At 44.0% G+C, this 23,282-nt stretch overlaps 1 protein-coding gene across 2 annotated transcripts in view; it reads right to left on the bottom strand.

Annotated features, from left to right (window-relative positions):
• Positions 1-23,282, bottom strand: part of LRRFIP1 (LRR binding FLII interacting protein 1) — a 77,731-nt gene that overhangs the window by 42,307 nt on the left and 12,142 nt on the right. Inside the window, exon 1 of one of the 2 annotated variants that reach the window (XM_088523680.1) lies at positions 1,331-1,435. The exons of the other annotated variant lie outside the window; for it this stretch is intronic. Within the exon in view, the coding sequence (XP_088379806.1) occupies positions 1,331-1,375 (45 nt within the window). The 5' untranslated portion in view covers positions 1,376-1,435. Of the gene's footprint in view, positions 1-1,330; positions 1,436-23,282 lie in introns of those variants that run through there. 2 annotated transcript variants of the gene reach the window in all.

Below are 23,282 nucleotides of genomic sequence, written 5' to 3'. Positions count from 1 at the left end.
CAACAAGCTCTTAAAATTAAGATCTATTTAAAGCTGCCGTGCCAGTTGTGGATATTGCCAAACACTATGAAGTTTACATTGCTTGGATTTCTAAGGGTATTAAGTTGGCCTAAAGACAGATTAGAAAATACTTTGTACTTATTTATTCTAAAGGTAGGAGAAATATTTCGCGTTATCCAGAGGATGGGACTCATGACCTATTGCGAAGGAGCCAGCAAGGCCACAGGTCGACGTGGTTTATAACCCTTCATAAACACCATGAAAAATGGAGATACCTCCCTTTCCTGGGCAGTAAGTACACGCTGCACTTACTCATGTGAGAGCTGGCCGTGATTCACGCAGGGCTCGGCCGCCCCACATCCTGCTCCGCTCCTCGCCTCGCTCCTGCTGCGAACGGCTGCCCAAGGGCAGCACTTGTGCAGAAGGGCACCCACAACCCTTGTACCTGCCACCGCGGGGAGTCCTGCCCAATGGGCAGGTCCCGCTGTCTCCGTTGGGACGGAGCAGCCCCTTACGGGCGTGCGTGACGCCTCGCACCGCAGCCCCACAGCGAGGACGGCCGAGCAGGAGCGCCAGCCCACGTCGGCGGCTGGGCTGCCCGCGTACCGCAACACTCGGCCTGGCTTTGAGAGCTTCTGCTTGGAAAACACAGGACAAAAAGCACCTGGCATGCCTGAGCCCAGGCCAAACGGCATTTTAAATTGTTTAGATTTTAAAGCCAAGTCGTTTAGGCTTTAAAAGGGGGCTCGAGGGAACCCTGAGCATTTTACACAATTTAGCTACTTTCTGAAGTGTTCGTCAGGGGCAATAATAATGTTTTGCTAATACCACCAGTGCAGAGCTGGTGCAAATTAAGCATGATACCTATGAGAGAGGTAATTCTATTCCATATAAAAAACAAAGGCAGACACACATAAACCAAAAGCCACCCGCGCAGGTCAGAGCGGTGCCCGCAGCTCCTCCTCGGGCTCGGCAGGCTCAGCAGCGAGCTGCAGGAAGCAGCTGAACACACACAGCAGGCAGGTAAACATGCAGCGGCTTCGGCGCACACAAGCAACGCGGGCTGCCTTTCAAGGACTTCTGCAAAGCACATTGAAATAAAACACACAGCGAAACTAAAGCCACAGTCGCTATTTGGAGGGAAACCTTTACATCCCCCCTTCACAAACTTGCCGCAAGCGAGCCCAGCGCTTGTTAAACGCTAAACAAGCGCCGCGGGACACCCGAGCGGCCCGGGAAGCCCCGAGGTGGCAGGAGCGCTTCCGCGACGGGGTCCCTGAGGAAGCGGGGAGGCAGCAGGGTGCCCGGCCCTCCCTGCGCGTGGCCTTACCCGCTCCTGCGCCGCGGGGCTCAGGCAGTCCCCCTCCGCCTCCATGGCCACGGCCCCTCCTGGGCTCTCCGGAGGAAGGCGAGCGAGCCGCCGGCTCCGCGGTTTCCGCTTGCATTCGCTCCGCGCCCCGGGAACGCGGTGCCGCGCGCGGCTGCCGGGGGAGTGGTCACGCCGCAGGTGACACCAGCCAGAGCCCAAATAAGTCGGCTTCCTCCGGCCAAGCGGGCAGCTCCGGGAAAGTTTCCAGTTGCTCTTGCTCGCTGGGGAAGCGGGCAGGAGCGGAGCTCACAGGTGGCCACGGGGCACCTCTCGTAGCGCCGCCTTCACGGCCCTTCCGCAAGCCCCGCGCCGACAAGCGGCAGCCCCAGAGCTGCTCCCGGCCGCAGCCGTATTGCCACTGCCAAAATCTCTACCCACTCTGGGTGGGTTTAAGCGCCCAGCTTTTAAAAAGATGCTCACGTGTATTCTGCATTTCCAACTTAAAGATGTTACACTCACAAACCAGCAATAAAACCGAGCACGTTCAATCCTTTTCTTGCCACAACTGCTTTGCAGGCTTGCTATTGCTCTATCAGTTGCTGCTCCAAAACCAATACTAGACACATCCCTTCGTTTGGGAAGCAGCTGCCCACACTAGTACTAGTAGAGTAGCAGCCAGTTCCTCTAAAGCAGTTTATATGCAGGAAAGCTGGAGGCTGCTTTGAAGGCTTTTTATACTCACATCCCAATTTCAATACTGGAGGGAGAAACAACTCCTTAATGTAGAGCCACCCTCCAGGCAGAGTATCCCAGCTTCCCTGAATGTGCTGGAAGATCCCATTCGGCAACACTCAAACGGATGCTTGCAGCTATTCCATTTGCACCTCAGAAACACCCCTCTCAACAGCCGCCTACCTTGTTGCAGGTCTGTCACCACAGTGCCCCAAGCTGCACAGAGCTGAGCCTGGGGCAGCAGGGCACACCTGCATTGGTCTTGTTCAAGACATGGCAGTTACGGCCTCAGCAACAAAAAAATTGGAGTAAAAAGAAAGACTGGGGGAAAAAAGGGGCCTAATCCAGGTCTCAAATCAGTCAGGGACACACAGTGGCCAAAAAGGAGGGAATTCTAAACCACGAAGGCTCTCTTGTGAGAAACTGCACAGGATTCACCTCTCCCGAACCATTAAAATACATTCAGTGAGATGCATTAGGGATGTATCACTCACCCTGTGGTCCCTGGAGAAACATCTGTGAGAGGGAGCTTTGCCTCTCGCAAAAAAAAAAAAAAAAAAAAAAAAAAAGGGTTGTCAATTTTGCAGACGAGTCTCCACTTTTGATCAGACTGCAAAACCACCTCCGGAGCCAAACATCCAGTCACTCCTAAAATCTACTTGGTCTTCTCTTCATCGTTCTCTTATATAAAAACCTGGAGCCTCAGATTTAAACAGATGAATCCATGACATCCTTGGCTGGCAGAACCCGCATTTGGCAAATTTTTGCTGTGAAGCAATTAAAACTCTTCACCTACTCATCACTGGAAGAAATCACGCTGGGCAGTTATCTTTTCTCTTCATTTGCCTTTTCCTTCATTTCAGGGTAAAGGCCTAAGCTTTGCTTTAAAGGAAACTTCCGAACAGTCTGAAATCCGATCTACTTTAACATGCATATGAAAATACCAACCAAACCAGCTAGAGAGAACTGATGTTCCTGTCACAGAGAATGACTTGATTTCCTAATCAATCACAAGCCTCAAAGGTATTTTTCTTTTTTAATTAAGAAAAAGAAAATGGCTTAAGCTACTCAAAGATGAAACTAGGAGATCCAAAGATACACTATGGCCTTGTAATCAGTTCCTTTTCGGTTAACACACACTGGTTAGTATATATTGTGGGTATGCTGAGAGGGCAAAATACTTGTGCACCAACAGTCATACTTCATACCCCGTCGAGATTCAGAACAGACAAAAATATTTTTAATTTAAAGCCATGTTTACTAAATATCTGCTTCTTCCTCTGGTACGGTCTAAACTGACACTGGAAACCAGGCCAATGAAACACAATTAGGGAGGAAATCTTATAGTTTTCCTACTCAGATGGTTTAAAACACAGCCCTTTATTCAAGCCTGATAAAACTCCTAGTCTGCAACACTTTGCTTATCTTCCTTCAGACAGAGCAAAGAAATGGAAAAAATTTACAACAGCTGAAGGAACAACAAATGCAACCTAAGAGGAGACTAATGCAAATCACGTAAAGCCAAAGCATCGTCACAACACACCATGAAGGGGTACCACAAATTTTCATCTTGGTTTTAAAAGAGGTCATTTGCTATGGCTTGCTTGGTTAGTAAAAGTTAAAACCCCCTGCTTTTATTGGCAAATTTGCACAGGTCTTTTACTACCTGGCACGAGGAAGACGCACTAGAGATGTTAATGCTCCCTATATAAAGAACACATTACCAAAACTACCCTTTTAAAACAGTTACTTTTCAAATCAACATAGAAGCTGAGATGTTTTATTTGGTTAATTTGTGGGGTGTTCCACACCTCGTGCTAAATTAAAACACGAGTGTATGACAGGCTCTTGTGTACAGCCTCGAGCAACACGAGCAGCGTGTCGCGTTAGCGCTAGTGACCTTCGGCGCTCCGGAGCATCATTAAGCTGAGAGCAGCCGTTTAAAGGGCAGGGAGTCAGGGAAAAGGGAATTATTCACAGCAGCTGGAGCACACGGCCTGGAAGTGGGTATTAGCCTACTTATGAACTGCTTCCAAATATGAAGCATCTATCTGGTCACACCTCCCCTGCAGTCAGAAAGATAATCAGGAGATTTGAAGCTCTGTCCAGTGAGCTCCAGTTCACTGTGTTTATGTCTGTCTGTTCCCCACTCGGAACAGAGCTGACACGAGACATAGCACGAGTGACAAGAATTTAGGAAAACATTTAAGCAGGAAGAGCACTCACAATAAAACGTGCATCTCATGAGCTGCAAACAGTAATAACATAAACATACAAAAAAACAGATAAGAGGACAGAACTCAGTACAAAAAAGATATCTTTTTCTCAGCCTAAATTATTGGAAGCTGGGGAAAAAGAGACAGCTAGTACTTTCAGAAACCTGTCCAATTAACTACAAATTCACCTGAGGTACTAGGAAAAACAAACAGCAGAAAAGGGACGGTGCCAGGGTCTACAGCTCGGGTGCTGATCACAGAGGCTCCTTATCGCTGTTTGGGGAACACACCTCACCTTTGCAAACATGCAGGGCTCACCCGCAACCCGACAGGTTCATATACCAGGATGGGCCTAAATCCTTAAAAACAACAACAATAAAAACACACAGTGAGAGGCAAGAAGGGCCTTGAGCCAAGCCCTTGCCCAGCATTAGAAAAGGAGGCTGGAAGGGCAGGAGGAGGCGCAGAGGGAACACGCAGCCTGCTCCAAGGCAGGTGACCATCACTGCTAGGGCAAACACGGCCCGCCAGAGCCTGGTCTCCAACACACGTCACACCGGGGCGGCAGCTCTGTCCACAGGGTGCACGGTGCCACGGCTGCCTTCTCGGGAGAGGAGGGAGGAGGAGGGATAAAACAGGCCAGTCTTCTATAGACCTACAGACAAACAGAAACCCCAAAGAGGTGTTTTGTTTTTGTTTATGTCCAGTATACAGTATGCTCAATCCAACTTGCCCCCGCCGGTAATAAGCCTTAAGCAGAACAGAAGCCTCCTTGCAACACCACCCATCACCTCCATACACAACTAGTCACTCGGGACAAATATTTAGGATATTACGCATTTATTTGTCATAATACGTAGCCTGACTACAAGATACAGTTTTGTAATATCCTAAATAAACCTCAGTTCCATTGCACTGAAACTCATAGGACAAATAGTTTCCACTTGTCTTATATTAATAGTACTGATGCAAGGCCATGATTCATTACTTTGAGGTCCATAATAGCTCATTTATGAGTTACATCTACATTTACAGCCCTGTTTTCCTATGACTCTGAATGCACATAATACACACGTAATCTGGAAAACTCATTTTCAACACATTTATGCAGATGAAGCATATTTCTGCTTTAATACTAGTATTAAACAAAATAACTCATCCAAATTTTCTCTTTGTATCTAAAAAAATTGAAATTCCAGCATTTCCTTTATTGTCTTCAAGCAGCACCTCTCAGTATTTCAACAACACCCCTGTACATTACATTTACTATCAACATTGCAAATGGACAGTGCAAGTCTCATTTTGTGGAGGGAAAAGGATGGAAAAATCCCTACTAGAAGAAAAATTGGATTCCTCGGGCCTTTTTAAAGTTCATAATCTCATCCTTCTGATTTTCAAGAATGCCTATAAAAAAGACCTGCTGGGCAACACCCTGCTGAAGTCACGAAGACAGCAAAGCCTTTGCCTGCTTCTCGCCCGCTGCAGGCGGCCCAGCACCCTTGCGGCTCAGCCAGCCAAGCGGACAAAACCTCCTTGTGAGCGGTGACCAGGGCAGTGAGCTCACACACACACACACCCAAAGGCTTCGTTGGGAAACTGCGCCCGGGTTCCGGAGCCAAAGCCAGCGCCAGCATCCACAGCTCATTCTGCGCCGAGTCGCGTCGGCAGCCAGGGCAGACGCACGGCCTGGCCACCGTGGAGCCCCGCGGTGCTGCCGGGAGCGTCTTCACATCAGACCTACCAATGCCTCGCTGCTATTGCAAAAGCTTCTGCAGTTTGATACAGGGATATATGAAAATATAGAGATGAGTTAACTGCTTTTGCTTAGGAGCACCTTGCAGACCCTCAGGACACAGACATCTGGGGAGAGGTGCACCTCCCAAGACACCTGCTCTAGCTGGAAAGGCTTCCCTGCTGGTTTACCCACCTTATTGGTCTCTGCCTTCTCCTCATCTCTACCCAAACCCAACAAGCTTTTAAGAGCTGAAAGTGGTGTTAACTCCTTACACCACAATCGGAAAGTTTGAGAGCTGAGATACCAACTGTAACCTTAAAGACTCACAGGCAGAAGGGCAGAGATGCTGCACCTCAGTCCTACCCCATATTAGGGGCATGAAAACCCCCAGAAGTATCCGGTAAATCCAGCAGGGCCATGGAGAGCTTGACAAGGTGACTGGCTCACCAAGCAACAGAAAGCTCACCAACATCCCCTCCACACTACAAGCCACATCTCACAACCCACATTTAGACCTAAAAATAATTAGGATTTCAGCCAAATATTTGGCCTTTGTATTAGCTACACAGAATAAACCAAAATGTCATCTCAGATATGCAGTGACCGTATCTATTGCAAGTTCCTTTGCAAACAGTGGAGCAGTTTATTAGCCAACATCTTACCACTAAGTTAGCAACCTACTTGGAGAAAAAAAGGGCGTTTTAGCCACATTAGGGGATAACTGGGACTTGTACAGAGGGAAAACTCACCGAGCTACCATGGTGACCTCCACAAGCCACAGTCTGAGAAGGTTTTCTGAACAAGGCTACCCACCCCATGCAGCCGTACATGACTCAAGCATGGTGGGACACTAAGTGCTACAGCTTTTGCCATGAAAGGGCTTTCTTTAGAGGCATTCTGGAGGCTTTAAAAACAACTACTCAGGAGCAAGAAGGATGGGGGCAGAGGCTCCCCTCTGCAAGGCATCTATTCTTGGCAGGTCAACGTCCCTGCTCTTGCTTAACCACTGGAACGAGAGACTGGGAACAGGGGGAGGGAAGAGAGCTTCTGTACTGAGGGATTTGCACATGAACATCATCCACTTCGCAGAAACATTTACTTACGCTTCTGCCAGGAAAACCATCTTGGAGATATAATTCAAGCATGTGATCAGAGGCTGGAAAGTCCTGTTGTTGACATGGACCCTTTACCCCATCGAGGAGGACAGTGTTTACTTTGCAGACACTGCAACGAACAGTTTGTACAGCCCTACAGCGAGAGAGACCATTAGGGAGCCACAAGCTCCTTTATAAATTCTAACGCCAAGCAGTTGCGAAGGGCCGCAGCTAAAAATACAGCCTAAACAATAACTCAAGACTGCATCACAAGATTGGCATGGCTTACCAAAGCAAATCCTACCAATGGGAATTGGTCCAAGAACATCTGTAAAAAGCAATACCCTGCAATGATTTCCATATATCCTACTAACAGCTTCAGAGGCAATTATTCTCTTAATAAGGGCTTTTTCTTTGGGAGGAATGGCGTGCTGTAAGTCATACAGTAAGTTTTGCGTAACGTGACTCAACTCTTTAGTCCTGGGGAACTCTAAAATCAGGGATTTGCACAAGCGTTGTCGCCCTGGAGCCTTGTGAACGGGAAGGTCACTGTTTACAAATAGAAAGGGATCGATAAATCTGTCACATTTTAGTACATAGATGGCACACTAAGCCACTTTTGCTGCTATTTAGGAATATTGTCCCATTTTTGCACTCTTGGAAAGCAAAACAGGGAGGAAAGAAGAGGAAGTTGGCAGGTAGCTCTGCAGAAGCCTCTTGCAGCTTTACACCCTGCGCAGGTTTCTGGAGGCCATCTACTTGGCAGAGGACCAACAGGGTATCAGCTAACCACATGTAGGTCACTTTTTCAATTAACATTTTCCTCTCAAAATAGCTTGAGTCAGTAAAGGACTGCTCCCACTGGAGAAGGTCTTGGATACCCCTCTGTAAATGTGATCTCAAGCAGCAAACCCGTGTGTTTTATACAACCTGTGCAGTAGAACATTCACGCAGTTTTTTGTTAGGGCCGAGCCAAGAGTGCAAAACATCAAGAAAGGCACAAATGCAAAATTCAGTCCTATTTTGCTTTTCAAATCAATGACTTCTGCTTGCTGGTTTAATTACCAGTCAGGCAGCAACCCCCAAGTGCCACCTCTCTGCCTCGCATCACGTTAAAAACATCTACATTTCCCATGTGCCTTTGGCTGCCAAAACGGGGCTCGTACCACAGCCTTGGCATTTGGGCAGATTGCAGACTACTTTCTTATATTAAGGCCAGTGGGGATCAGAAGTTCCAGATAATCCGTCAATTACTCCCCAGTATTATACAGGCAGGATGCACACCAACAGACAAAAACTACAGGGGTGAGAATCAAGTTATCAGAGGCGCAGAAGTTGGAAGAGCTTGGCCAGACACAGGGAAAACATCCAGGTCCTGTCCAGGAATGTTACGGGGTGAGGAGAAAGGATGCAAGCAGGGACAAAGCAGCAAAGACCACCCAGGGCCACAGGAGGCTACACAAGGCACACAGGGAGAATGCGTCAGACATCACCTAGATGAAACATCACAGTGCATATGGAACAAACTGGAAACCAAGAGTCAGAAAATGAAGAGTTGGAAAATTAAGAGCTGAGAAGGAAAAAAAGGAAAAGGTCTAATAAAAGCCTCGAAGACAAGTGCCAAGGCATATGAGACATGAGGTTTAATAGCCGTGCCCTAGTTCCTGCATAGAGGTTTTCCTTTAGGTTTTAGGGATTAGGCTGGGATGGGGAAGCTTGTAGCTGCCCTGCCCTGTTTACCAGGAATCTGCTTTGTTTCTCAGTTGCTGAAAAGGCCACATGAACAAAGTGCAACCAGCCATCGCTACAGGCGGTTATGTATCGTTGTTCCTGCAACAGAGACAAGAGCTGCTCAACACAAACAACATTTTTCCACTCCAGTAAGCCTTTTCTAAGAAAATCTATGTGGATTATGTTTTAAAATAGTATTCAAAAACAGCTTATGAAGATTTTACAAAGAGTTATGGATTTTCCTCCCTTTTTTTTTTTTTTTTTTTTTTTTCTCCTCTAAATTCAATGTCATGACTCAGGCAGGCTGAGCTGGGAACAGGATTTTTTTTTTTCACTTGCAAACAGAAAATCTGAATTGACCTATAATGTCATTCCAGTGAACTGGAAAGAATATACTTAGAATATAGTGAGAGCTGCTCTTAAGGGAATTATATTTTTGGATTTTCTGCGACAAGTCTTCCGATAGCTACGAGGTAAGGTTAGTCAACCCATGGCAAGAATTCCCCATACTATGTTTGAGATTAAAACTGAAGCGATCCCAAAGCTAAGATAAATTAAAGCATTATTGTTAAAATGGTGCAAGATTGGAACTGGATCATGTGGACAGCTGGTATGTGAGAGTCACGCTAAAGCGGGACCAACCCATTTTGCAATAAGTCAGAACAATTTGTCTCACTCAGTTGCAAAGGAAATCATTTCAAGGAGGCTCCTGCCAAGGACTGAAGTTTCATAGGTCTTTGCCACTAATTATGAGTAATTCAGAAAGCTGTTGTGCTTCAGCTTCTTCTCTGCAGAATAGAGACGATGCTTCCATCTGAAGGACAAGTAATACAAGGAGGAATATTTTGAGAACCTCATCTACAAAGTACTACATGTAGAGACTTCATGCAAGCTGAGCAGTTAAGAATCTATAAAAACAGATGAATCTTTCACATGGCTATAGAGAATTTAAAGGAGAGTAGATATGAATGCAGCATGGCTTTCTAGAGGAAAATTTGATTTTTGGAAGCAACCGCAGGACATAATACAGCAGCTGTCAGCGAACAGAGCAATAGCCCATGAAGTGCAATTTGAAGGTGCTGACTACAGGCAGGGGAGAACTAAGAGGTGACAGTATATCAGGTTCTTGCCCAGTCTGGAAAAGGCTTGCCAAGTCTGAAAAGGTGCTAAGATGCAGTCTTTTTTCTGCTTATTAAAGTAGTTCCATTATACTGTAGCAGGACAGCAAAGCAAGCACCTGAATTAAACCTGAAAAAAAACTTTTTAATAGCTTTAGTTCCCTTGAAACACAGAATGATTCGATACCTAACTAAGCCTTAAGGTAAGACTTGCTTCCTTACTTAAGGTCAATATCCCTTCCATCAGATCAAAGTGGACAATTCAGAAAAAATCTGACAACTTAGATCATATAAAAAAAGACCAAAAATGTACTTTGGAGAGAAATAAATAATACAGTATAATTTTAACTACTTGAGCATTCAGGCACCGAGGATGTAGATGCAAATTATTCAAATCCTTTAAGCTGACCTTGGGATAACAACTAAGATAAGAGACCACAGAAGGCAAACTCCTCCGTATTCCCACAGGAATGCACGCTAATAGTAATCATTAAACATGTGCTGAATTATTAAATGCATTTCCACCACCTATGCAGAGAATAAAAAGGCTGAAGCAAACCAGAGAAGGGGCGTTTTACAGTTCATGTTAAGATTCCCCATCGTTTTCCCCCCCAGGAGACCACAAGTCCCATCTAACTTGATTTTACCCAGCAATTTGTGTTTTATATCCACTCTCTCTGCTTCACTATCAATGCCTTCAAAATCAATAGCTGCCTTCTTTAAAGATCAACCATTCAAAATATGCCAGCTTCTGCATTCAGCACAGTTTCAACACAGCAAAAAAGCTTATTAGGAAAAATACAGGTTGAGAAGGTACACATAATACTGCCTCATTCAGGCCCCCACAAATGTACAACACAATTTTTTTTGGAAGTGAAAGATCAGAAGCAAATAAGGAGCAGAACAGCATCTCACTATTACACTCTCTAAGCGGGCGCACCTGGGAGCTCACCCAAAGCAGCAGGCCCAGCTGAAGGCTTATTTAGAGCCAGAGTTACCCAAAGCAAACTGCTCCCTGCCACGGGCTGCATTTCATGCTCTATAAATAATTTACTGTGTTAACATGGGGGATTCCAGGCAGCGTGCATCCCACCACGAATTGCAATGGAAAAGGACTTTTCTTTTTTGCATGTTGCAAGGGAGCCGTTTTGCCCCCTGCTGGGCAAGGCTGCCCGGTCGCCAGAGCCGAAGCGGGTCTGGACACCAGCCTGACCCTGCCCCGGCGCTTGGCCAGCCATAATTCATATTCAAATATTACTAATGAACTTGTCTTCAGATATTATTAATGACCACAAGACAATCTGCTGCCAGAGTAGTCTCATAGTTTATGTGAAAAAGCAAAACATGAGAGAAGTGGTTACATGCGAGCGGCCTGCCCGGCTGCTTCTCCACGGCAGTCGGGTGAGGATGTTGCATCCACTTTAAGCTGCTGTAAAACAGCGCTGCCTCCTGAAGCACCAGAGTCATGTTAGTTTTTACACATGCTGAGCCAATTTCCACATAAAACCATTGAGATTTAAGGGCATCCAAGGCAAGCTGATGTAGCTTGCTACCTGACTGCTTTAAGTGACTCTTCGAAACATCTTACAACTGCTGCTCTTTAAAATACTGTCTAAAAGGTAAAAACTGCACTTACTTGCGATAGCGCTGCTGACAACAGCTAGATAGAAACTGAAGTATGGAAAGACCTCCCTACCTCCAAGTCAAAGCACAAATCTCTTGTTAGAAGTGTGTTTGAAATACAGGGTGTAAAATCTGCAGATCCTGCACGAAACCAAGGAGTAAAACTTGTGAGGGAATGAAGCGGGGTAAATATAGCATCCCACTTGGATATCCTCCATCTGCAAGTAACTGAGCAAGCCCACTTTCACCTCGCAAAAGCATTTAACGCTACTTTAGGTCTAGCCTGTGCTGAAGAACAGACTTCTGCTCTATTTATACTTGAGATAAAGCTGCCAAAAAGGGGTTTAAAAGGAAAAGCTTGAGGTTGTCTATCTGGGAGCTGCAATGTTCCCACTACAGAGCTAGTTCTTCTTATGGCTTCTAGCAAAGAATAAGCAGGAAAATAAACTAAGAGTGATCCTCCAAAATAAAAAAAATAGAGTTGCATGATTGCATATAACCACATAACTATGAAACAGCCACTTTGCAGCAGGTAGCAATATCATAAAATCATCTATGTCCCTGCTGCATTCACACAGGGAAAAAAATCCTGCTCCATTCATACAGGAACAAAAATGTTGCTATTAATTTGATGGGGCTTTTGAAACTGTGACCACACTGAGGGACTTGGAAATCAACCCTGGCTGCTCAGAAGATGCTCGGAGAAGTCGTCACTCACGCAGCCTGCCCGCGGCACAGGCCAACACTAAGAAAACAGCCCTTCCAGTGCCCAGTTGTGAACATTTTTTTTTTCTTTTTTTTTTCTTTTTTTTGCCATGATTGCAAGAAGAAGCTCCACTAAAAACATAAGCAAACTAGGTAATTTTAGGAGAACTACAGAAAATGGCCCTTGGTTTGTTTCCCAGGTTTGGGTTTAGGACCCTAAGAGCTAAGTCACCTAGGCTGAATCTAGTGGAATGTGTGTTGCAAAATTTATTCTTTAGAAGGAAATATCTATTTATGATCTTTTAATAAAAAAATATCCTTTCAAGTGTTGCTACGTTGGTGGCATCAAGAGACTGACTGACCGAGACTGCAACTCACACCTATTCAGCCAAAGCAAACAAATTTGTCATATATATATATACATACACACACACACACATGCACACACACACTTACAGTCTAAATCCCAGGTAAGCAGCCCTGATAATGATATCACAATATTGGGCAATACAATTTGAATTTTTTGCAGCACTTGTACAAAAGCAAAAAAAAAAAAAGCAGTAGGCACCCTCTGTTTCAGTTGAAATCATTAGACTCAAACATAAAGCAGGTACTTAATGCAGGTAGTTTTTGATTCATTTAGCATAACTGGTAGTAAAGGGGTATTAGAAAGCTCTGTTTCATAGGTTGCGTACCATGCTATACCTACGACCGACAATGCAGACCAAATATAACACTGATGCCACTGATGGGTCAACAGTACCCAAATTATCTGGCTGACATCATCACCCACATGGATATAAATTTCTGAGCTGATCAGGACCAAATGGGATGTTTGCTCTAAGGGCTGAGATTTGAAGCTGGTTAAGCTCTGTTCTTAAGAGTCAGTGGTAAGTGTGCTACCCCAGAGCCCCTGCCTTCATGCAGACTCACACAGCATAACTGCTGCAGGAAGAAAAACCATCTGCTACAGTTGCTATAAAATAAAATTCTTCAGTCATCCTCCAAAAAAATACTGTACAGCATCCATTCTAGCTGCTTCATCCGTGAGGAAATCAAAGTATATACAAACCATTTAACATTTTTCCCCATCTTGTAGAGCTTTTGTCAACTCTGTATGCTTTAAATATATATACACACTGTTGGCAGTATTGATCATCTGACCCATATAAAAAACTAACTATCTGACCTTCAGTAATTCTGCCAGCGTCGTTCATCGCTCCAGATAACGGCCCCCATCCAGCCAGATGAACGGCTTATTCTCCTTTATCCATGTTCAGGATCGAGTTTCTGCCAGTCTTAGAGCAACTTCACGGGAGCGGAAGGCGCTCCAACCAGGCAAGCCGATTACGGCCAATCCCGCAGAAACCCTCCGTGGGCTCAGGAGGGATCGTGCCAGCCGCTGCTGCACCCGACTGCTCGCAGGACAAGAGCCGGGATGTACAGGAGGAATCCCTGCCTTTCTCTGCTGACTCTGCGCCTCTCAACGGGCACGGCCTGCTCCTCTTGCCCTGGCATCCCTGGGGTACCGGCGTGCGCCACTCACTCTGTCTCTTCCTCCGAGGAGAGGTACCTTCGCTGTTCCCAAGTCGCTGGATCCCAGCAACAAGGGCCAGATGGCAAGGGAATACTCACCATGTACTTCTCTTTCTGCAGGAGATGCACAGAGAATAAAGAGGACTCAGACCGCTTAGCGACTCCAAGGATGCTCAGGTAGCAGAGCAGATTAGAGGCTGCTTTTGCTTTGATCAGCTTTCGTATCTAGCAGGCAAGAGAACTGGGGTTGCGTATGACTCCTTCGCCCATCCAACACCCAGGTTGGCAAGGAAATGATTTCTTTGTTCACTTCCCTACAGTTTTGCAGGGGGGAGGAAAAAATTTTAAAAAGGAAAAAAAAAAGAGAAAAGAGAAATGACATTTTTCACTACATTCATGTTGCAACGCTTCCCCATGACAACACTGCTGATTTGTGCAACAGAATTGCAGTAGCTAACAAAAGAAACAAAAGATGGGGAACAAAAGGAAAACTGAGTAAGGAAGGGAAAAATCTAGTGCTGGGAACATGAGTGAAGTGTTAAAAAAAGCAAGAAAGAAAAAGGAAAAAGAAGAGTCTAACTGCACAAGTGGAAAACAAGGATGTTCTTTGGCTTGTACCAAATATGATCATACCTGGCAGAGAAGGAGGAAATGAGGCTGTGGAAGATAAAATACTATTTATTTTATGGCCTAATTGTGAGACTAAAGAGGAGAAACCAAATTTAGAACCATGACCTATGGTTCCAAAATTAGTTTTGCTAAATGCATTTACTACTAGCAAATGCCATTCTGATGACATGACCATAAAACAGGACTCCAGAAAGCTGTGTCTGCTTCCCGCATCACAAACACCCTCCAAACCTGGATTTCTTGGTGTCTAAAAAAAAAAAAAAAAAAAAAAAACATCAAGACGTCAAGATATCTAAAAGACTGATGCCTTTCAATTACATCCGGAATTACAATTTTTACGGGCTCCTCTACGTTGCTATCCCCACTTTCTATCACCTCTGCAACACAAACTACACCCGCAGCAGCTCCACCGAATCCCACTACTCTGCTCAGAGCCTCAAAGGGTGAAACGTTCAAGTGCCTGTACATCAGCACATACATAATATCCCTTATCTGAAAAGACTGCCAGAATTGACAGCACACAACTGCGCTTTTCCCAACTCACATGCTGTATATAAAAATAGCCTTTTCTCCTTAAATTAGCCTCTCATTCTTCAGAGAGGCATTTGAACCCCTCATGCTACTGGAGACTCTCATCCTAGATTTATTGCAGATCTTTTGCTTTTCATCCTTCAGATGTGTTCACTGAAACACTAGGAGAACGAGGAGAACACCCCATTAGCTTCAAGTTGCACGGACGTCCAAGGTGATGGTCCAACTTGGCTTTCCAGAAAACTGTTTCAAAATGAAAATGGAATAATTATATAGAAGCTGTTGAGATTTGATTATATCCAGGATGAAAGCACTGAATCTCTTCTCTTTTCCACCGTCAGCAACAATTGTTCAGAATGGAAATGAAGAGAAGTTCTTAAACAAACCTTCTTCTTGGGAGTTAAGATACTGATAGCCAGATGCCTTACCCATCACCTATACCATTAGTAAAGCAGAGCTTTTATCCTAGTATACTTCAGCATCTCTGCAAGTTATAAACCAATCACCTCAGCAAATCCACAAGACCCGTTTTGGCACATGACACACAATTTCTAACCCACTTTCCCAGCAAAAGGCTTGGTTAATCCATCCAAAACTCCTTCATTCTCACCTCATGTTCAACATTAATTTTTAGATTTGTTTGCTCAAAGACATGTGGAATATTCAGTATTACAAACAGGGAAAAAATGGTTTGCAAAAGGCTTGGAAAAAAAAAAAAGGCTTTGCAAAAGCATCTAGAATTCTAGAAGAAATCTCTCGCCCACATCTGTTAAGCAGAAGATAAGATCACTAACCCTGGGAGTAGCAGCAGTAGTTCAGTCCTACAAAGCAAGATCTGTACAGACTAAATTCTTGATGAACACTTGATTTCATCCGAAAGAGAATTTCTATTCTACATTCCAGGTTTGGAAGCAAAGCAAGTACATAAGCCATAACAAGAGTTCTGAGAGGCACAGCTGTATGTGCCTGTTTGCCCTAGGAAGACAGCAGCCTGGCCCAAGTTCTACTTTTTTTTTTTTTTTTTTTTTTTTGCACAGAAATACAGCTCTTTCACACTAGTCAACAAGACTTCAGTGAAAGCAAGGGTCTAAACGTATTTTTAAACTCTCCTTGGTTCCTTCTCTGAACGTATTTCAGTTCTCCAGCACTGCAAGCCTTGCCATACTGACTTCCGACTCGGGACTTGTACAAAGCCATGAGAGGATCGAGGCAAGTCCAATAGTTAATCCGGAGCATCTTGCACCCTTTCCTAACCAGCACTGCATGGATCTACTTACTCTTTCAGGGAACACCCACAACGCACTCTCAGTTGTCTGCTCCTAGAACATAAAGCACATACATGTCTAGCTCAGAACTGATGGGGCTGAACTACTGGTTTATTTTGATGCCTTATCTATTCGTCTTAAAAAAGAACACAGTAATTGCATGTTAAACTCAAGTATTGTCAACATTACAGTATCAAAGGTAAAAATGTAAACAAAGAATAATGAAACTAGTTTTGGTGATGACAATGGGAAACAAAAAAACACTCTATCAGCTGAGAAAGCAGGAATGACTGATCAGTTCCTCTTCCCTCATGAGACCAAGGTGTTTAGGCAAAACCACCTTAGGAGGGATGATCATTTACAGTATGTTCATAGTGGGGACAAATAAAGCAATCTCAAATTTACCCTAACATATTCGGCAGTTTTGGGGGGGTTATAAATCTAGCAATGAACCACCTATGTTCTAATGAATGCAACATTAACTAACTTGTGTGTTTAACCATTAGATAAACTGAAGAAATGCCTGACTAAGGGACAGCACCAAGACAGCTTTACAGTCTATAAGCCCAGTACTTTCTTCTTAATCATGGCTCATTAGAAGTAGTTGTAAAATACTCCCCCTTCCTTAGGTAGGCTCTGTTGAGTAGGTGGCGATTAGCATTTCATTAACAGCAAAAGCAGTGGCAGGCAGCCTGCTAGGCATAAATCTGTCGCAAAGGCTCAGATTATCCTAATGGAAGCAAGAGCAGCACAAAAGACTGCAATTCTGCGGTCCATGAAAAACACTGCCCGGCCAAACCAAGCACAGATTCCTTCTGTTGCTCCCCCAAGAGCTGCCATCTACAGGGAGGGACCAGCCCAAGGTTAACAGGCTGGTTTCTGTTCTGCGGCCACTCTGGCCTAGGGGTTTCTGCAAACAGATCTTCCTGGGGATCAACGCAGATCTGGGAGCTCCCACATCCCACTATCACACCAGGCATTAATTCCCTCTCATAGTATCACTTTCAAGTCGATTGCAAGTACTCAGGTGACCAAGACATGCATGTAAACAGTAACGGATTAAGATAAGTAACCCCTACGTCAAAGCTGCAATCTAAGGAGAAGCAAGAGCTGAAATGTCATGTAGAAGTTGCCTAATTTGGCATTTGCTTTTGGTTGAAAAGTGTCAGCTGTTGGAAGCACAAGCTGTCAGACAGACGTTTCCTCTACAATCCTACTTGGGAATGGTCATCTCCGTCACGTGCCAGAAATCTGCCTAAAATCTGGATGCTTGGGTTCACAGACCAGTTACTAATTTAAGAGGTCCCAACTGGGCGTCTACAATTGAGCAATTCTGTTAAACTCTAATGTCGTGGTAAGAGGAAAGTTATTTTTCCATTTACTCAGGTATTTATACAGATTATTTTTGGTAAACTGTTTAAGGATTTATATTCAACCTATGGCAGAGTAAAAGGAAAATATGCTACATCATACATTCCCTGTAACCCAACTACGGCTTGGGATATCATACGTCATATTTAAGTACATGCAAAAGCAAGTCTACCTGCAGAAGCTGCAGCTAAAATTAGCGCTTTTCAAATTTTCTCAGCCAAGTCTAATCTAAAAGGGATTATTTTTCTTAATTAGGACAGAAACTAGGAAAAGCACTGTAACTTTCATCAGTCATGATGTTAAAATAAGCCCATGCTGTGCTTATTCCATCACCTTCATCCTGCCCTTTGGATTTTTACCATCTTCTCCACAAACATTTCACCTGCTATAGCAGAGTCTATAGCAAAGAGCATAGACTATGGCCTACAGGGCCCACAGCCCAGGGCTGCAGCTGTTGCCCAACTCGGCCATCTCCAAATGCCTCTCATAGCTCCGGTGCACAGCCCAAGATTCCTTATTTGTCCAGCCAGAGCAAGGGGCCGAGTGCAGGGAGCCAAGAGCACAGAAGGAAGATACTGGTGTTGACCAGTCCTGCTCGGAAAGCCCTTTGGAGGGGGACTTCTTGCTTGTCTTTATCTACAGAAGACTGGAACACGTTCACTGGGAGGAGGGGGAAAAAGAATCAAATAAAAGTTTGGTTTCATTTTAGAAACCTATTCCAACTCTTCCCTGTGCATCACAAGAAAATATGCAGAAGACGTGAAGCTCAAAGCCCTTTCTGTTTGCCAAAACGCCCAGATCCTAGTTCTCATGGCAGGTAAAGCCAGCACCCACCAAGAGTGATACAGGAGGAAATACAATTAAGGAGTCTCACAGAAATAACATAAATGCTAGATTTTTGATGCCTTAAGACAAACAGCATTACAAAAAGCAGCTTTTATGCAACGACTTGCCTTAAGAGTTTTTCTCTTAGTATAATGATTTTTATAAAAACAGTGTTGAATTTACAGAGTGCAAGCTTGTGCAACAGATTTCCGATTACACAAGCATTCTAGACAGTGACCAATTTTAATGGCATTGGTATGTAAACAATAGTACTTCCACATATTAGAGGTATCAAAAAAATCTTTACCAGAAACCTTCCATTTTCTCTATTAGGTTTTGTATTTTAATCACAGTGCTGCTAGAGCTTTTTATTCCTCATTAGCATCTTTACTTCTGTGTAAAGCATAAATATTCTCCATACGCAATTAAAGGAAGTTACAAGAATATTAATTATAAGAGTCAGAGAGGTCTTAAGCATCAATTACTGGTACAAATTAAAGCTAAGTAACTTTTTAAATGAATGGATTTAATAATCTACCATAACAAATTGCTGAGGATGATAAATCTATTCCATTCAAGGCTATTCATAGCCAAAAAGACTATTTGAGATTCCAGCTAAACAGCCACAGCCTAAACCCTCTACAACCACAGCAGGAGAACAGCCAGGATGCCAAGAGTTTGGACGTGATGAATGACTAGTGCAGAGGCAGCGATAAAAGGTGCACTACACACAGGAAGAGACAGGATCTTGGCTTGTCCCATCTATTCTTTCAGGTCATTCATCAGCTCCTCAGTTCTACTGATCATCTTAGCTGAAATATTCATTTAAATTGCAATCATGTGGCTTAAAGTCAACAAATACTGTTTTTCCTCCCTTTCACTCTTTATCCTCCCAACTTTCCACCTCTTTTTCCTTCCCCAATTTTCTTCTCCCCTCTCCCCTCACAGCAAAGAACATTTTAAACATTCATTAGAATACAAACAAGGAGTAACAACTGTCAGCGACACCCCGTACACAAAAGCTCATTTCCTCTAGGTTTTATTAATCAATCAGCATTGCTTCCAAATGTAAACCTTGTCATCTAGCAGTATTAAAGCTCAACATCCACTTGCTACCTTCACGGCAAGCAGGTCCAGTACTATTTTTGCTGAACTTGGGCTGTGGTTTATAAAATGTAATTCCATCCAATCTAATCACTTTATAACAGATTTCAGATGCTAAAGGCCAAGAGTAGACTAACACCATGCTGCAAAGGAGACAGATGAAGGCTAGATGTATATGTGAGCTCAAATTTCAGCATTGAGCCTAATCTTCTAATTCATACCAGTAATAATTCCTTATTTTTGGCTTCCTGTGTTTCTAAATGCAGGCAGGGGCAGCTCTTGTACAGAAAGAAGGGCCTTTTTCGTAATGCCTCACTCGGTAACACCCAGGGTACCGAGCTCAGGAAACACCTCAGACCAGTAATCTACTCCAAAACCAAAATGTGAAATTAGTCACCAACCTGCATGTGCAGAACCCCCCTGCAATCTGCATTGCCCAAAGCAAGGGGCTGCTCCTGCTCCAATCTCCTTCATCCTAAATAACCTAATAATATCCTAAATATCCTAGTGCTGCAGCAAAATACAAGCAAAAAAGAAAACACACAAATTTTTCTGCTTTTCGCCTTCACAGAGAAGTTACTAATTTTTGTCTGCAAGGGGTTAACTTTGTAACTTTGTCATTTGATTGCGAGTATGAGTCAGCTACCGAGAGAGAGGAAGAGCAAGGAGGGAGCCAGGGAGCCGTTGGGACAGGAAGCTCCCTCCCCGACACCCTCTTGAGCTCAACCACACAGAGCCTGCGCTGGGTAGGAGCAGCCCTGCCCTCTTCCCTCCAACAAGGGCGAAAAGCAAGAGGGAAGCGACTGCTCTGGCAGGATGAAGCAGCGAAGGGGACATGCAATAGTGAGCAGAAAGCTCACTGTTTTCAGGCCATCCTTATCCTCTCTCCGCCAACTCTATGGGAGGAAAAGCCACGAGGTGGTAGAACAAAACATGCTTGTACAGTTTCCTGCATTTCTTTAAACTGCAACAACAACAAAAAAAAACTAAAGCACCTCGATTTGACACACTTTGAATAAATTATAATGAGGACAGCTGACACCAGCATGAGATGCACAGAAAGGAGAAAGCAGTTGCACAGCACAGCGCTATCTTCTGAAAGCAGAGACACCAAAATGCACTCAAGCAGAGCGAACAGCAAGTACTCCAATAGCTAACTGCTGAAGCAGCTGATAACATCACCCTGATTTCCTCTGGTGCCCCTAAACTAGTCCATTTCTAAGTTAAGCAAAGCCTGGCAAGCTAAAAAGGCTTTCTAGAAGCTGCAGGTTTTGTCTTCACCCTGGGGTTGCGGGTTTGGGTAGTGCAACCTCATCACACAAGCGGCTCTACCTCTGAGCGCAGGGCCAGCCCCCAGCTCGGAGCCTTTTATCCAAGGGAGACCGCCATGGGAAAAGCTTCATTTCAGGTTTCATGAACTACTTCAGCTCTTGCACTGTTGTCCAAATAATCTTTCCTGCTCCGTTACTACTTGAGGGAAAAGCCAGGATGTGCTTTGTAGCCAACACTGATAGTGGTTTGGACTGCGTCACACAGCTGGGGAGCCTGGCTAACTCGCTGCCACCATGAACCAAGGATTCTTAGCATCTCATGAATAAACCAATACTCCGGAGAAAAGGGCACATGTAAATAGTTATTTCTGCTCTTCAGAGATAAAATAAATAAATAACTTAAGAAGAATTAAGACCAGCAGCTGATGAGTAAGAAGCTGGCCAAGAGCCATCACTTGGGTGAGGTAGGGGGTAGATATAGTTATTATTCCCACCCAGCATAAGTAGCTTAACATATTAGAAAGACTTCTAGGGTAGAAATTATGGCAGAAGAAAAATGTTATTTCAACTAAGCAATTAACAGACGACTTTGCAAAAAATATTCGTTTCTCACATCAAATCTAATTCTTAGTTTTATACTTTCCAAGATGCTCCCTGTGCAACTGGGCCACACTGCAGTCGGAACTCACTTGCGAAGCGCGCAACTTGAAAATGGATCCATTTATATAATTCTCCTGGTTTGGCAATACTAATAGGTCTTACCACATTCAGCCTGATGGTGCTCCTGATGCTACAGAACTGAAACAACTGTAGACAGTCCAAGACACACACTAAAAAATCATGCAACTACTGCATTAGCCATTTCCAAAGCAAATACAGTGTTTTGAAAGAAACAACCAAGCTATGATGTTAAATATCCTGACTACCCTTATTTGCCATGCCATATTTTCCCTCTTTTCCCCAGTAAAAGGCAGCCAGGGTAACTGCTCACTGCTTCTCAGGTTGAGCCCTCAAGCTAAGCAAGCTGGAGAGTTTGCTAGAAAACATGTGTTGTGTCTATATATAATTTGGCGATCTGGTGGGCTCTATGTAATATACATGGCCAATACTGAATGTAAAGTCGCCTGGGTGGAAAAAAAACAATCTTCTTTGGATATAGTTTCAAATGACTGAAGTAGAGTATAATTGCAAAGAGCAGAGTGCACATAAAACAGAGGAAAAAGAAAAAAGTGATCCAGCCCTTGGTAAGTCTCCTACCAGCTGTCACTTTCTATTTGATTGCTTAACTTCTCTGAGGCAATAAAAAGCATCTCATGAAGTGTGTAACTCAAAGTGGTAAAAATGAAGATTTGAACACAGCAGCAGAGAAATCCCCCTGCAGCCACAAAGCGTAACTGTCCTTGGCTATCCTGAGAGGGTGCTCTGCTCTCCGCGGCGTGCAGCAAGCGGCAGAGCACCAGGGTGGCCAGCCTCCTCTCTGCTCCGCGCTCTCACCTGCCCTTGTATCAGGGGGCCTTCACTTCTTTCCATTTCCCCAGGCTGTTTCCTTTTAAAATAACCATGCCTGAAAATGTAATTGAGAAGCCTTCATGTGGGTAGTCCAGTAGAGAAGTGTGGGGTTTTTAATCCTACATAGAAATAAATATGTATCAGTTTTCCATCCATTACCAGATAGGTATAACACCATTTCCCACAGTGCTGTCTGCAAGCACTATTTAATCTCCTGGATTTGCAAGGATGCTATTAAATATTTCCTGCAATGCCCAGAAAGTTCTTGGAACTTTCTGAAGTTTGAAAACCCAAGTGAAATGAACTGATGCACTGACCCGTGCCAGCAGGTGTCGGTTCTCTTTGCTTTTTGAAAGGAACGGCTGGTGGCATCTTTAGAAGGTCCTTTTCTGCATCAGCACAGTCCATTCAGCACGGCCTTCAATCCTCAGCCTCAGCTCCGACACTGTAGCATTTCCACACTTAAAGAAAACCTGGCAGCATTAAATCAAGTTTTCTTGGCTTACCAGACTGCATAAGCAAATTATGCTAGATTGTTATTGCATTAACAGTTAGTACTAGTACTGTTTATATGTAGAGATTCAAAATAGTTATTTCAAGATCTGTACTGAATGTTTGTGACAACAGTTTTGATGCTTGATGCTTCAGGTTACATAGCAAGAAGAAAAGGCAACATTTTGCAGCCTTTGACATAAACTTCCCTGGCAGAGCTGATGAGCAAGTCCATCTCCAAAAATATAATTAAAAAGTCTTATTAAAAAACAGTGATTGCACTATGGAAGACACTACTTACAGCTCAAACTTGGACACCTCAGCACACTGTTTCAGCACTTCTTCGGAAAACAAGACCAAGACAGCTTCTAAGTTATAAAAAAAGATTTCATATGCACTGCACATAATTTGCTTTCTTAGCTACACATTTGAAAAGAAATATTCCTTCTCTTCCTCACTTAAGCAACTTTTTCCTCAGAAAGAAC

Source organism: Tinamus guttatus, unplaced genomic scaffold (genome assembly GCF_059628265.1).
Source record: "Tinamus guttatus ecotype Peru unplaced genomic scaffold, ASM5962826v1 Tinamus_guttatus_pri_ptg000197l, whole genome shotgun sequence".
NCBI lineage: Eukaryota > Metazoa > Chordata > Aves > Tinamiformes > Tinamidae > Tinamus > Tinamus guttatus.
The sequence above is the reverse complement of the archived record's forward strand: the minus strand, read 5'-3'. Positions and strand labels throughout refer to the sequence as shown.